Source organism: Cervus elaphus, chromosome 14 (assembly GCF_910594005.1).
Source record: "Cervus elaphus chromosome 14, mCerEla1.1, whole genome shotgun sequence".
Classification (NCBI taxonomy): Eukaryota; Metazoa; Chordata; class Mammalia; order Artiodactyla; family Cervidae; genus Cervus; species Cervus elaphus.
Window position 1 is genome coordinate 5,653,704 of NC_057828.1, and position 15,324 is coordinate 5,669,027.

The 15,324-nt window shown below is 50.6% G+C and overlaps 1 protein-coding gene across 5 annotated transcripts in view; it reads left to right on the forward strand.

Annotated features, from left to right (window-relative positions):
• The first annotated feature begins 341 nt into the window (after positions 1-341).
• The window catches only part of SOX13 (SRY-box transcription factor 13), a 33,086-nt gene continuing 18,103 nt past the window's right edge, over positions 342-15,324 (forward strand). For 2 of the 5 annotated variants that reach the window (XM_043923234.1, XM_043923235.1), the window contains exon 1: positions 362-555. In XM_043923234.1, the coding sequence (XP_043779169.1) occupies positions 434-555 (122 nt within the window). In that variant the 5' untranslated portion in view covers positions 362-433. Of the gene's footprint in view, positions 556-15,324 lie in introns of all 5 variants that reach the window. The other 3 variants (XM_043923238.1, XM_043923233.1, XM_043923237.1) reach the window with 3 other exon arrangements.

The following is a 15,324-nucleotide window of genomic DNA, read 5'->3' on the forward strand; positions in this document are numbered from 1 at the left end:
GCCCAGCCCTGTGTGGTGAGATGCCCTTCTGAATGGCACGGCCTCCCCATGGGACCCCAAATGGCTCCTGTAAGTAGAAGGAGCCCCCTCCCACGTCAGCCCACTGGGTCTTGGGTTGCTCATTGCTTTCTGTGAAATGGGGTCAGGACACTGATTAGAGCAGAGTCACTGTAGTTTCTTGAGACGGCAGGGCCTGGGAACACTCCTACAGAGAAAGACAAGCGGCTGTTGTGAGAGAAGACCCCGGAAGGCGGGCAGCGGGCATGACCACCCTTGTGGAGAGAATGGTGCACAAGCAAAACAACCCCCTTTCTGCAAAAGAGCTGAGCTGGTGGAATCTAGCTCAGCGGCCGCGAGATCGGGGCAGTAGATAGAGCTCTGCGGGCGCCGGGGCCGTGTGTGTGCAGGTTGTTGTGGGGCGTCCCGGAAGACCATGGAAAGGGCAGGAGCAGCACCTGCAGCGCCCCCTCCTCCAGGCTGGCCTCCACGCTTCCCTGGATTCCTCACGGGTCCCCGTTCCTGGAAGCAAGCCCCCTTTCTCCATCCATTCCTCATGTAAGTCGGTTTCATTCTTTCTGTGATTTCCCTTCATTCTGTTCCCAACTGTTTGGCTTTGACTAGAAGTAGCCACATTAGCCATTCTTAAGGGGTCTGCATCCCCCAGGAGGCCAAAGTGCCAAAGGACAGAGAGCTTTGGTCGGCGGGGGGCTTCTCAGGGTCAGGTACAGTGTTGCCTGGTCCCCGGCCTCTGCTTCACGGCTGGGAGGAGCCCAGTCTGCTTCCGGAAGAGCAGATCTCTCAAGTAGCCATTTCTCGCATCCCAAGCATGTCTCCAAGCTTGCTGCCGTCAGATGGTTGTTGAAAAGGCAGACTCACTGGAAGGATAAGAAGCAGCTTTTGTGGGACTCCGGAAAGAGCCAAGGGTGAGAATGTAATGCATTGGATAGTGGGGGAGAGAGATGCTGGGCAGTGAGAGAACCGGCCTGGTTTCCAGCTGTGAGGATTCACTGTTATCTTATTATTATCCTCACATAGCTGATGGCCACTCAGTCCTGAGGCGGATTCCCTGTCCTCTCTTCTGTGGGTTGACATCCTCTTCTCCTACTAGCTCAAGGCTCTTGCCAGGGGTCCATGCCAGGGTGAACTCAGCTCTGATCCAGCATGGACAGGTTTGTTAGATGTGGAACACGCGCTCTGGGCCCGGCATGAGTCTCGGGGCCCACTAGCAGCCCCGTCCCATGCTAAGACAGATGTTAGTAGGGCGCCTCTCTGCCGGGTGCCCTGGAACAACGGTCACTAAGCTACCAGCCAAGAGGCTGAGGAGCCCTGCTGGGGTAGAAACAGGGTGGGGGGTGTTAGCTTAGAGAGCAGTTGGGAAGAGATCTTCAAGGTCAGAAGGAGTCTTGAACGCAGGCCAAGGAGCCGAGACTTGGTTGACAGTGAGGAACCAGACAATGTCTCAGAGAACTTTCAGAATGGGTGGCTCATTCGTTGAAGCCGAAACCTCTCTGTTCTGCAGCAAAATTCCAGCAGAACCCTGTACTTTTTCTTTCCATTCAAAGACATTTTTGCTGCCTTCAAATTGTGCTGAACCGTCTGGTAATAGAGACAACTTTCCTTCCTCCGCAGGGCTTTGGGCTTCCAGGATTGGGACCAAGCCTGGTAGCCTGCGAAGGGAATGTTCCTTTTCTTGGTCTGCCCTGACCACACTCACCCGGGCTTTAGTCTCATGGGAGCTCAAGTGAGTGAGTGTAGCCAACTTCTGAGATGTGCCATTTCTTGATAAATGAGCAAACTTATTTTGTTCAGGCTTGATAAATGTTAATCTCTAAATGTCTTTTTTAAAGGCAATGGTTTGATATACTTTTTAACAACTAAGATACTCAGAGGATGGATAAGTTTTCAATTCAGTTCAGTCGCTCAGTTGTGTGGCTTCCCTGTCCATTACCAACTCCCAGAGCTTGCTCAAACTCATGTCCATCAAGTCAGTGATGCCATCCAACCATCTCATCCTCTGTCATCCCCTTCTCCTCTCACCTTCAACCTTTCCTAGCATCAGGGTCTTTTCAAATGAGTCAGTTCTTCATATCAGATGGCCAAAGTATTGGAGCTTCAGCTTCAGCATCAGTCCTTCCAATGAATATTCAGGACTGATTTCCTTTAGGATTGACTGGTTTGATCTCCTTGCCATCCAAGGGACTCTCAAGAGCCTTCTCCAACACCATAATTCAAAAGCATCAATTATTCGGCTCTTAGCTTTCTTTATGGTCCAACTTTCACATCCATACATGACTACTGGAAAAACCGTAGCTTTGACTAGACGGACCTTTGTTGGCAAAGTAATGTCTCTGCTTTTTAATATATTGTCTAGGTTGTTCATAGCTTTCCTTCCAAGGAACAAGTGTCTTTTATTTTTATTTTTTTATTTTTTTTTTACAAGCGTCTTTTAATGCAGTCACCATCTGCAGTGGTTTTGGAGCCCAAGAAAATAAAGTCTGTCACTGTTCCCATTGGTTCCCCATCTATTTGCCGTGAAGTGATGGGACCAGATGCCATGATCTTAGTTTTTTGAATGTGAGTCTTAAGCCAGCTTTTTCACTCTCCTCTTTCACTTTCATCAAGAGGCTCTTTAGTTCCTCTTCGCTTTCTGCCATAAGGGTGGTGTCATCTGCATATCAGAGGTTATTGATATTCCTCCCGGCAAACTTGATTCCAGTTTGTGCTTCATCCAGTCTGGCGTTTTACATGATGTACTCTGCATATAAGTTAAATAAGCAGGGTGACAATATACAGCCTTGACATACTCCTTTCCCAATTTGGAACCAGTCTGTTGTTCCATGTCCGGTTCTAACTGTTGCTTCTTGACGTGCATAACCTTTACCCATACCTCATTTTGTGAAGGCACTGGGTGGGGGTTGGGGGTGGGGAGGAGACCAAACGCTGCCCGCAGGGAAGCATTAATCTGTCTGAGGAGGTTTTGACAGGATCATCGGAACCAGCTGCATTGTGAGAACAGCCTTTTAGCTGAGTGGGCCAGGGCACCAGAACTGTTTTTTTTTTTTCTAATATTTGTTTTACAATTTTATTTATTTATTTATGTGGCTACTCTAGGTCTTAGTTGTGGCATGTGGGATCTAGCTTCCTGACCAATAATCGAACTTGGGCCCCCTGCATTGGGAGCTCGGAGTCTTAGCCACCAGATGACCAGAGAAGTCCCATGTCAGGACTTTTGAAGACATTTTTGTCTCCATGGGGTTGGTTTCAGAGGCTGGGTGCAAGGTGGAGTTAGACAGATCCCTCTTTGCATCCTATCTCTGCTTCTTCTGACCTGGGAGATTTCTGGCAAATACTAGAACTTTCTTTGAGCTTAGTTTTTTCACCTACAAAGTGGGAAAAGAATAACACCTACCTCCCAGGTTTAAAAGGATTCAATGAAGTGATTGAATATATTACAGTGTCTGGAGTATACTAGATTGAATATATTACAGTGTCTGGAGTATACTAGATTCCAGTTAGTGGGAGCTGATGTTAGTATCATGGCCGTGGTGGTGCTTGTGGGGACGATGGTGCAGCTCTCCTGGGGCCTGTCTGGATGTGGGGGCAGTTCCTCCCTTGAGTCGTGAGCACGGCTTGTATGGGATTTAGGAAAGGGAGAGTGTGGTGGGCAGACTCCTACAGCTGTGACACCTCTCTCAGCCTCCCATCAAATTCTTCCTTCAGATGTGTACAGATGTGCCGCGTGATCCTGGCCAGGCTACTTAGCCAATCTGTGCTTCAGCCTCGGGCATTATAAACTGCTGCTGACAATCATACCTGGTACTAAGGAGATTAAATAAAAAGGGTTACCTGGAAAATTCAGACACTGTCTGCCATGGGGGGCGGTGGGGGGAAGTTCTTATCCAGGCATTTGCTGCTGTTACTATTGCTATGGTTATTCTGCTACAGGAGTGACCCATGCACTCAAAGAAACAAGGGCAAGAGCTGCTGCCCCAAGCGTTCCCGGAGCTTGGAGCAGGGGCAGGGTGTGGGGTGGAGGTGGGCTGGGGTGTGGACCCCAGTGTGTGGACCTCACTGCTGGCGCTGGAGGGCAGCCCAGAAAAGACGGTGAACTTTCTCACCCACCAGCTGCAGCCAGTGTGTCGCCAGGTGGAACATAAGCGGTAGTTTGGCTCAGAGTGTACTGCCTCTTGTCCTTTACACAGTGTTGTCCCTTAATCTGGTCACTAAGGGGGACAGTTCTACACCAAGTAGAGTGGATTTTTGCAAAACTGGTAAAGCTCACTTGTAAGCTGGGGTCGCTTGAAAGCATGAAACCACTGCATTCAACAAACCCAACTGCTGGTGAATTTTTATAATTCATAGTAACAGACAGCCTTTAACTAACCTTTGGACTCTGGGCGCTCCAGAGCTGCCTGCAGGAACCCAGCAGAAGTGAAGGCTGTCCCCCAGCACACAGCAGCAGTCAGGGCTGATGGGATTGGGTGCACCTGCGGGGAAGCTGCCTGTTCTCCAGGGTCCTTGTGCTGTGGTTTTGGAATTGGAGGCAGGTGGACCTTCTGTGGGATTTTGCTTCCGCCCTTTAGCTTCAGGTGCCTCAATTATAAAATGGGTTTTGTTGCTACCAAAAATATCTGTGAGGTGCTTAGCTGGTCGCGCTCACTCAGAACATGGCAGGTGCTGCCACCGTCTTTCTGCTGATGCGGGCCGCGGCCTGACGGTGGAAACCAGGGCCTTAGCAGCACTTGTATTTCTGCAGCATCAAAGACCTTGGAGCCCTCCCTGACTTAAAATTTTATCTCTGAGAGAAGAAATAATAATATATCCCACGAGCAAATGGAAAAACTGAGACCCTGGTGTGTCCCAGGCCCCACAGTGAGTTCCAGGTGTCCAAACCCCTAACAGTTGTAGGGGGTTTTCTAAACCATCAAGCGTGTGAAGCATTTTGACATTTAGAAAATCACTATGCTGAGGCTCCAAGCAATTTGGTGGTGGGTATTTTGACTCCCAATTTACTGATAGGAAAACTGAGGCTTAGAAAATTAGGACTTACCTAGGATTGTACCTTGGTTTTGTGGCAGAGCTGGGGCTCCAACTTAGAGCCTTAGGCTGGAGCCTCCAAATCCAGGGTTCGCTGCCACTGTGCACTCAGAGTTATCACGTGGGTCTGTGTGGTCCTCTCTGCAATAACTTATTCCCCTCCAAGCAGGTAGATCTGTTAGGGTGACTAGTCATGAGCCAGCAGGGAGACGGTTAAATTCCTTAGCGAGGGCAGGCTTTGAGCTGGGCGCAGGCTGTGGGGGAAGGGAAGAAGAGCGGCTCTAAGGGCCCCGGGAGTGGGTGGGCGCCTGGAGCGGCAAGGAGAGGGGTGCTCATCTCCCTTCTTCCCTGGACAAAGACGGACAGAGGTGCCAGTGGTTTTCAGTCTCCTCCATAGACAGTCCCTAAGGTTCCCCTGTGGTGGACGGCCATCAGCAGGGCCTGCCCTCTCAATCTGGCCCTGGGACCCCGGCAGCGCTTAGAGACATTGGAAGCCCTGTGATGTGTTCTTGGGTAAGTGGGAGCTGGGCTAGTTTTTTACCAGTAAAGGCACCAGTAATAGAGAATGGAACTATCAAGTGACCCTTCTGGCTGGATGGGACTTTGGTCCCAGCCTGTCATTCATTGAAGAGGAGAAGGAGGATCTGGGTGGCCCACAGAGGCCAGCGTCTCTGAAATAAGGGGTGACTCTGAACACTGGGAAGGCTTCTCCATTCCCTCCTTCTCTCCCCAGGGGGCCCCCACCCCAGTCACCCCTTCTGTTAGCTCAGACCTACTTGAAAGCGTTTGTTTGGATTTTTGTCCCTGTGTCCTCCCTAGATGGACCTCAGGAGGTCCAGAGCTGTAGAGTGGACTGCCCAGGGCTGCTCAGCAAGTCGGGGATGGGGAGAGCTGTTCTGGAAGCAAGGTGTCACCCAGCGCTTTCCTTGAGACTGCCACCCCAAGAAGGACAATTGAGGAAAGGATTTCCAGGAAAGCAAGAAGCTGACTTAAAGGAAGTGAGCAAAATCTCTTCCTGCATCCCCGCCTTCCTGCCCCCAAACCCTCCCCCTCCCCACAGAGGAATCCTAAATACACCTGCCTCTGAGTGACAGGGAAAAGCCTTTAGTTGTACCTAGAGTTGAGGGAGGCACTGAAGGGAAAGCCTGCTAACCGGTGGGGCAGGTCTCACTCTGTCTGGCTCTGGCCTTTTTAGACACTTCGATTAGCGATGTTAATAATGGCTCTGTGCACGGGGGGCTCTGCAAGGCAGCTGGTCTCCAGGCTGCACACCCCCATACCTGGCCAGACCTGAGTCCCCAGCCTGTGAGTCTGTGTTTTGCGTGTCTGCAAGATTAAAGGTGCCATGAAAACTGTAAATTATTAGCAGTTTCATGTTCTCCGTCTTTTTTATGTGGTAACATACATAATAGTGAAATTGACCGTTTTAATAATTTTTAATTGCATAGTTTGGAGGCGCTAAGTACATTTGTGTTGTGCAACTGCCCCTGCTGTCTATCTCCAGAAGCTTGCCTCACCCCAAACTAAAACTCTGTACTTGTTAAATAATAACTCCCCCTTAGCCCCTCTCCCCAGCCCCTAATAACCTCCATTTTACTTTCTGTCTCTATAAATTTAACTATTGTAAGTACCTCACACAAGCAGAATCAAGAAATATTAGTCTTTTTGTTATTTCACTTAGGCTTATTACATTTAACATTTTCAACTTTACATTGTACCATGTCAGATCTCCTTTTTAAGGGTGATGATATTCTGTTCATATCTGTGCCACGTTTTATTTTATCCATTCACTCTTCCACAGACACGTGGGTCATTTCCACCTTTTGGCTGTTTTGAATAGCGTTGTAAAAGCACAGGTGAGCAGCATCCCTTCATGGCCCTGCCTCACATGCTTTGGTTATACACCCAGAAGGAGAATTTCTGGATCACATGGTTATTCTATGCTTCAGTTCGTGAGAAACCACCATATTGTTTCCCATAGCAGCTGTAAAATTTTACATTCCCACCAGCAATTGTCTGCATCCTTGCCCACACTTTTTTCTTTTTTTAAAATAGTAGCCATCATGGTGTGACGTGGCATCTCACTGTGATTGTCCATTTTTTTAAGGGGAAGCCAGGCCCCAGGAAGCACTGAGACATGTCCTCCGCGTTGCAGAAGCAGCTAGGCCCCGGGCCCACGTTTCTGGTCTCTGTCACAGCCTCCATCCTCTACTTTTGCTGCATGCTTGTCCTGGCAAGAGGAGGCAGACAGGGGAGAGTTTATAGATTAGGAAGTTGGGATTAATGGATACATTCAACTGTATATAAAATAGATAGCCAGTAAGAACCACAGAGAACTCTTCTCAGGATTCTGTAAGAACCTATAAGGGAAAAGAATCTGAAAAAGAATATATATGTACATGTATAACTGGATCACGTCACTGAACACCGGGAACTGACACAACGTTCTAAATCAACTCTACTTCAGTAAAAAAAAAAATTAAAGAAAAAGAGGAAGCAGGTGAGGCCCTTCTCCTACCTCGCTCTTTCTGCTGATTGCCAGGGCCTTTTCCTTGCCTCTGTCATAGGAGCAGAATGGCTCTGGCCCATCAGAAGTGTCTGGAGGGTGAATGACCTTCAGGGGGAGAAGGGGGTTTCAGTAATATTGAGATTTAAAGAGTTGGATTGTTATAACCCTGGGCGTTGGGCAAATTACGGTACAGCCACTGCAGAATGAATTTTCTTTCTTTTTTGCTACACCGCATGGCTTGTGGGATTTTAGTTCCCCAACCAGGGATCTAACCCAGGCCCTCGACAGTCAAAGTGCAGAATCCTAAACACTGGACTACCATGCAATTCCCTGAAGAATTTTAAATAATTTCCAGTTTTTAGTAACATGAAAACTTTTTCTGATATGCCATTACATGTATATGGAGGGGAATAGTGTAAAACTTGTTTATGAGCTAAATGATGAAAAAGAAAACTAGACATAGGAAAAAGATTTAATGGAAATATGCCAAAGTGTTATCAGTTGCCACCTCTGGATTAATGTGAAGTGGGTGACTTTAATTTTTTTGTCTTTATGTTATTCTAAATTTTTCAGATTATCTATTATACAATGAGTACATATTCCTTTTATAGTCAGAAAAAGATTGATAACAAAGTGACTGCCACTATTCATTTGGCACATGTGTTGAGAGGTCTGAAGTGTACAGCGCTGCTCAGGCTGATGGTGGGTTGCTAAGGTGTGGAGCTGTGGGGACAGAGGGCAAGGAAGGATGCTCAGGACCCTGGCGAAGTGATAGCTGCAGGAGGTTGGGGGTGGGGGCATCTCTGCGCCCTCCAATGCTGCCCTGAACTCACGACATTAGGACCCTGGTTTTGAATCATTTGATGTCTGCATGTGGCATTTGCCTGTGACTTTTCTCACTTCAGCTGAGCTAGGACCTGCCTGGATCCCGTGACCCCCGTCATGAGAGCAGCAGTGACCCTGCAGAGGTTAAGATTGAGGGGCAGGAGATTCAGCCTCCAGTAGATGATTTTCCATGGCTTTTAGGACCTCAAACAAGTGGAAGAGAAACCAGGATAATCCAGTGCTTTAGAGAAAGTGCTCGACAGCCAGTCTCTGGGCCAGTGTTTTGCTCACCACTCATTGGCCATGACCTTTGGCAGTTGTTTAGCCTCCTTAAGGCTTCGTGTCCTCAGTAGTAAAACAGAGATGATGATAGTAACTATTTCACAGGGCTCAGGAAAGTATTAAAAGAGCTAATGCCTATTGATGGCCCTTAGCTTATTGTGTGCCTGATTCCTGTTGTCTGGTTGAGAGGAAGATTCTGATGCTAGACCTCCTGGATGCAAATCACCTCTGTGCCTCAGTTTCTCCATCTGTAAAATGGAGATCATAACAACTATCTCAGATGGCTTGTGAAAATGAAATGCTGCTGCTGCTGCTAAGTCACTTCAGTCGTGTCCGACTCTGTGCGATCCCATAGACGGCAGCCCATTGGGCTCCCCCGTCCCTGGGATTCTCCAGGCAAGAACACTGGAGTGGGTTGCCATTTCCTTCTCCAGTGCATGAAAGTGAAAGTGAAGTCGCTTGGGCTCCTCCATCCATGGGATTTTCCAGGCAAGAGTACTGGAGTGGGGTGCCATTGCCTTCTCCATGAAAATGAAATAAATTATTATAAATAAAAGTGATTCAAATAATACTCAGCACATAGTAAATACTTAGGAAATGTTAACTATGATCAGAGGGGTACACACCAGGGTGGCAACCAGTTGTGTGTGTGTGTGTGGGGGGGCATCCGCCAACTCATCTGATTGTCTGCCCCAACTCACAGGTTAGTGCCTGCCATTCAGTTGTTAAATACTTTGAATGTCACCATTGTTATTATTACCAATTTGGGCTCCGGATGTCAAGATCCCTATCTCATCCCACCCCTTTGCCAGATTTCTCTCTTTTCTTAGTTGAAATGGTCCTGCTCAGTTTCCAAAGGGTGCTGGTGCTGGAAGTTGGGGTCTCAGGCAGACTGGGGTGCAGGCTGGCTGCTTTGGGGATTGCTTGATGAGCATTTTAGATGAAATCAGAGACTTGAAGCTGATCTCCTCCCCTTGCTCCCCTGCCCTTTTGAAAAGGAGCCAAAGCCAAGAAAAAGCAACGACTCACAAACATAAAGGGGACCATGAACATAACGGACAGGAGAAATCTTCCGCGGCAGTCTTGGCTGCCGGTGGGCCGATGGGGTAGATAATGGGAGAGGAAACACGGCCTTTGCAGAGAAATAGAACGGAACACTTTGTTCACTGGAAGAATGAACGCTGCTTGAGTAAGAGCCGCTCAGTCGGGGTTTCCGATGATGAGCTTGTCTTTGGGGAGATGATGGTGATTAGGTTTTCTCAAGGCGCAGGTGGCGTCCCACCCAGAAACCCTGGGGTGGGGGAAGCGAAGGTGCCGGGAAGCTGCAGCCCTGAGCAGGGCGCCCAAAGGTGCGGGCAGTGCGTCCCAGGGCTGCTCGTGGGTCCTGGCCGCTGAGCGCAGTGCCGCCAGCCACCGTGTCCCTCCGCTGTCTGCCCACGCCGAGGAGCGGGCTGTGCAAACCCCTCTGCAAGCCGCCGAACCTTTTCTCAAAGTGTATCTTTTTATGGAGCCTTAGGGAGGCATGGGGGCTTCCCTCGTGGCTCAAATGGCAAAGACTCTGCCTGCACTGCAGGAGACTCTGGTTCGATCCCTGGGTCGGGAAGGTCCCCTGGAGTAGGAAATAGCACCCACTCTAGTACTTTTGCCTGGAGAATCCCATGGACAGAGGAGCTTGTTGGGCTCTGTTGTCCACCGGGTCTCAAAGAGACTGAGCAACTTTCAGTTTTTTCACAGGAGAGGATGAGGTCAGGTGTATTTTCTGATTATTTGCACACTAACTTTCTGGGTCAAGACGGTATCCTGTCAACGCTTCCCTGGACATATATTCTGTACCAGATTCTCTATCTAAGCTTGTGATTAAATTACCTTCTAATCACAACGTAGGTATTGGAATCTCTGTTTTACGTTTGAAGAAACTAAAGTTTTGAATCTTTCCCCCAAGTTTCCAAAGTGACTTTGGTTTTTTTTATTAATTCTTCCTTGGCATGACTCAAGTCAGAAATGAGTGGAATCCTGTACGCGGCAAAGACAGTGGCAGCTCGATCTTTGCTGGACTGGATCCTGTTACCTGGGTTAGAGGGAGCCAGGGCACAGCCAGCAGATGAGAAGACGTGGATCCAGGTGTTAGTGATGGCTGAGTTCAGATGCCTCCGCTGGGCCTTGGGTGGGTCAGGAAAAGGAGAGGCGAGCCCCTGCCCAGCGCCCTCAGCCAGGTGGTGTTCCGGCTCTGCTTGCTCCTTCTCCTCCTGTCCCATGGTGAATGCTCTGGGCTACCCCCAAAGGCAGGTCTCTGACAAGGCCGGTCAGCCCGGGCTGCACCAATTCTGCCGCGCGGGCCCTGGGCGGGATCCGGCTTGTGCCAAGGAGCAGACGTGCCCTCATCCAGGCCGTGGGCCTGGGCCTGCCGCTGGGAAGGGCGGGCAGGACTGCAGCTGCCCCAGCCCTGTGGCCGGGCTGCTGACGGGGCTCAGCCTCAGGTCCTGAAGCAGGAGGGCCCTGGACGAGGGGCTCTAGGAAACGCTGTCTACCTCCTTGGCTTTACCCAGGCCGGTGGGGCAGGCCCCTTCCTCCTGGGAATCTCAGCAGCCCTTCCACGCTGCCTGTTCTGTCTCTGCTGGATTCTCCAGGAAGAGGAGGCTCAGACGAGGCTCTGGATGGGAACGGCACAGCTCGTTTCTCCCAGCTTTTTAAGTCCTTTGGGGGTCAGCTGAATTTTGGCAGCTGCCAAAGCTCTGTCTGGAGCTGGGTTTCTGTGCCGGCGATGCAGGGGGCTGCGTTCTCTTACAGGCTAGGACAGAGGCTCCCGGCGGCTCAGCATACCTCGGTCTAGCTAGTCTTGGCCGCTGTGCTGGGTGATGTATTACCTTGGTCAACCCAGAAACAGCCCAGGGACAGGGGGTGTTGGCCACTGTCTCCACCTGAGCTGGGCTAGACGGGGCCACACCATGGATCTGTTCACCCCCAGGGCCCACAGAGGCCGAGGAGAGGGAGAGAGCCTCGCAGGAAAGCTTTGTTCCAAGCCTGTGGCCAGCCCAGCTCCCAGCTCTGAGTAAACAGCAGAGATAGGATCGGGCGTAGCCAGGAAGGGTGGCAGGGTGCGGCCTGGGAGAAGAATGGCAGGATGTGGCACCGGGCACCGTGCTGGGCACCCACGCCTCAGGCCATTGTTCAGGGCTGCCCGAGGCTCTCAACTCTCAGGGGCCCTGAAAGGAAGCGGTGTTCCCCTGGGACCCGTCCCCCTGGCCCTGCCCCTCCCGGCCACATGCTTCCTCCCTGGCAGTGCCCTCTGCACCACCCACGCAGAGCCAGCCCGGGGGCGGGGGTCTCAGTAGAGGGTCAGGTGTGTGCCCAGCGGGGAAGTGTCGTCACTGGCCCTCCTAGGAGGGTCTGCCTTCCTGTAGCCCTGGGTCTGAGTCACCCGTCATGCTCCGATGACTGGAATTTATCTCTATCTTTATCTGTATCTAGATTGTGGGGGGGAGGGCTGTTGTTATGGAGGGAGGAAGGTCTGAGAGTAAAAAGTCCTTTGATTCCAATCTGGCTGGGCTGGTTGTTGTCTGATTGGGAGAGGAAGTGGCTGGTGATTTGTTTAGGGGTAGAAAGGGGCTTAGTTTGTGTGCCCCTGGGGTGGGAGGGGGTCAGAGGGGCTGGGAGAGGGTTGACTGTAGGCTGGAGAAAAAGGAGCTTAGCACTTAGAGTCTGCTTGGTTGCAGTCAGCTCGGAGACTCAAGACTCTGCGGCATCCAGGGTGGGGCTGGCGGGAGCCCTCTCCCCTAGGGGCCTTCACTTCTCAAGATGCTCAGGTGAGGTTAAACCCAGGAGACGGCGGCGGAGGGCCTGTGGGGTGGGGTCCCCAGAAGGGAAGGGAAGGCAGAGCAGGAACGCTGCTCCGCGCCCCAGCTGGTTGAAGGTCCTCTGACTCTATTCCTAAATCAGTACGCCCAAACAAGCCAGGTGAACCTGACCTTTCTGGGCCTCAGTTTCTCTGTTTATAAAATATGAGTAAGACTGGGTGAGAGGGAGGAGACTGGGTACATGGAAGCGCTTCTACCCGAGTGAGGGCCCCACCAGCGTGGCCTCTGACCAGGACCTGGGTGGGAACTGGGGGAGGCCCGTAATCCACATCTCCTGAGCACCAGAAGAGTCTGACTTCTAGGCATTCGGGGAGAGGGGAGGATGTGACTGCTGACCTTAAAACCTCCTGAAAAATCGTGTATATATGATTGAAGCATGGAGCATGCTTTGTAGGGAAGGGGTAATAAGAGAATTTTTTTTTTTTAATCTCTGGAAAAGACTTAAGGGAAGACTACACAGGGTCTTTATAAATTCATAACGTTTGGAAAGTGTTTCTTACAGTCCCAAGGTAGGAACAAAAGGAAATGGATTTGCCTTTCTACTGGGCGATTTGGGTCATTCATAGGAAGAGCTTAGATGCAAGGAAGATGCAAGGAGGATAACTGGGTGTGGGAGGTGGGGGTGTGGGAAATTAGCCCCAGAGAGCAACATCCATCTGATGATGATGATTATAATAGTTGTCACTTAGGCATTCAGATCTGCCTTGTCCTATGCTGCTGAACTATATTATACTCTCTGAGTGCTGTACAAATGTTTATTGAGCACCTATATGTGCCAGGCACTGTGCTAGACTCGGGGGCTATAATGATGAGCAAAACTAAGCTTATTTTCACAGTGTGGGGTTGGATGGGTTCTCAGGCTACTGGGCCAGTCAGAAATAAAACATGTGAAAGTATCATTACCAATTGTGAAAAGTACTTTGAAGTCGCAAGTTCAGGGTGCCAAGAGAATGTAAAACAGGCACATCTTATAGGGCCTGAAGTGTTAATGGAAGGCTGATGTCTTCATCTTTGGCCTTCCCTTGTGGCTCAGCTGGTAAAGAATCTGCCTGCAATGCGGGAGACCTAGGTTCGATCTCTGGGTTGGGAAGGTCCCCTGGAGAAGGGAAAGGCTGCCTGCTCCAGTATTCTGGCCTGGGGAATCCCATGGACTACAGTCCATGGGGTTGCAACATGGGACAGCATTCCTGCTCTGCCTTCCCTTCCGGGGTTGCAAAATCAGACACAACTGAGTGACTTTCACTTCAGTCTCTTCATATTGGAAGTTTTATTCCCATTTCACTGAAGAGGAAATTGAGATTTAGAGAGGTTATGTCAGTTGCCCATGGTACACAGCAATCAATTAAGCAAAGTTAGGATTCAAATGGACTCAGATCTTCTGACCCAGAGACCTCTCTCAACCACCTGGCTCTAGGAGCTTCCTGGGCTATACGGCAACCTAATGGATGCTCACCCTGTATTATTTAATTTCCAAGGACACCTGTGAGAGATGGATTATTATACCCATTATATGGGTTAGGAGGCGGAGGCTCAGAGTTCATTAGTTTCCCAAGGTAACACAAGTCAGTTGGTGGCAGGGCAGAGATTTGAATCCAGACTGTTAAACCCTGAAGGCTGCAGTCTGCATCAACCCTGGGCTATTGCGTCTCCATAAACCAGTGAATCCAGGGAGGGGACCAGTGGAAAGCCAGGGCCAGTGCCTGCAGTGGAGACAGACGCCCGTGGGAATGAAGGGCCCTTTTCTGGGCTGCTAGCAGGATCTGGGGGCGTACCTCGCCCTGGTGAACAGACTGACACCTCCAAGCTAGCTTGACTGGTCGCCAAGAGCCATTTGCTTTGTTACCAGGCGCTGTGTCAGAAGCTGGGATGCACTGTTGGGAGCCCCCCCAAAATAATGCTAATCTCAGTACCCAGTTGGGTGTACTCTTAGGAGTTAGGAGTGGGTAGAAAAGACCATCGAGGTCAAAGGGAAGAGATGTCTTAGTGCCGCAGGTCCAACAGAAATATAATGTGAGCCACACTTACACACGTTTTTTCCTAGCTACAATAAGAAGTGCGAAAAGAAACAGGTGAAACAAATTTTAACGATATGTTTTATTTAACCCCAAAATGTCCAAACTATTACAATTTCAACGAGTAATCAATAACCAATCATTAATGAGCTGTTTTACATTATGTTTTCGTCCTAATGCTTCCAAAACGGGGGTGTAATTTGTACTCTGCACGTTTCCACTGGGACCAGCCGCGGTTCAGGTGCTCAGCAGGGGGGTGGCTGGGGTACCGGGCCGTGCGGCCCTGGGGTTCTGCAGGACCGAGCATCACCTCCTCCTCCTCCTCGGCCTTCAGCGGCGGGGCGCGGGGTGGGGGGCACAGCGGGGCCGAGCTCTCGGGGGCGGCGGGCGCTGGGGGCCCCCCGGGTGCCGCCGGGGCGCTGGGCCGCGTGGGGAGCGCCCTGAGGGTGCCCGGAGGAGAAAGCCCCTGGACCTCGGCCCGGGCGGGGCGCGCGGGGCGCGGAGCCGGCCGGGGATCAGAAGCCCGCGGCCCTGCATTGTTCGCCCGTCACACTTCCTTTGGCTTTATTGCCTTTGTCCAACACCCTATTGTCTGATTTCCTTTTGTCCCCCTTTCAGCGCTGCTGTCTTTTATTTTCCAGCCAGCCTGGTTGTTTTCATTTCTTTTGTCTGAAGTTCCTGAGAGGAAGGTTTTATTTTCAGCGGTTTGATTAATTCACAGCTTGAGCCCCGGGTTGTTTGTTATGTAATTGCGGCCCTCGGCTTCAGGATCGCGCCCCTCCCCCGCGGCCCCCGTCCCCGCGCC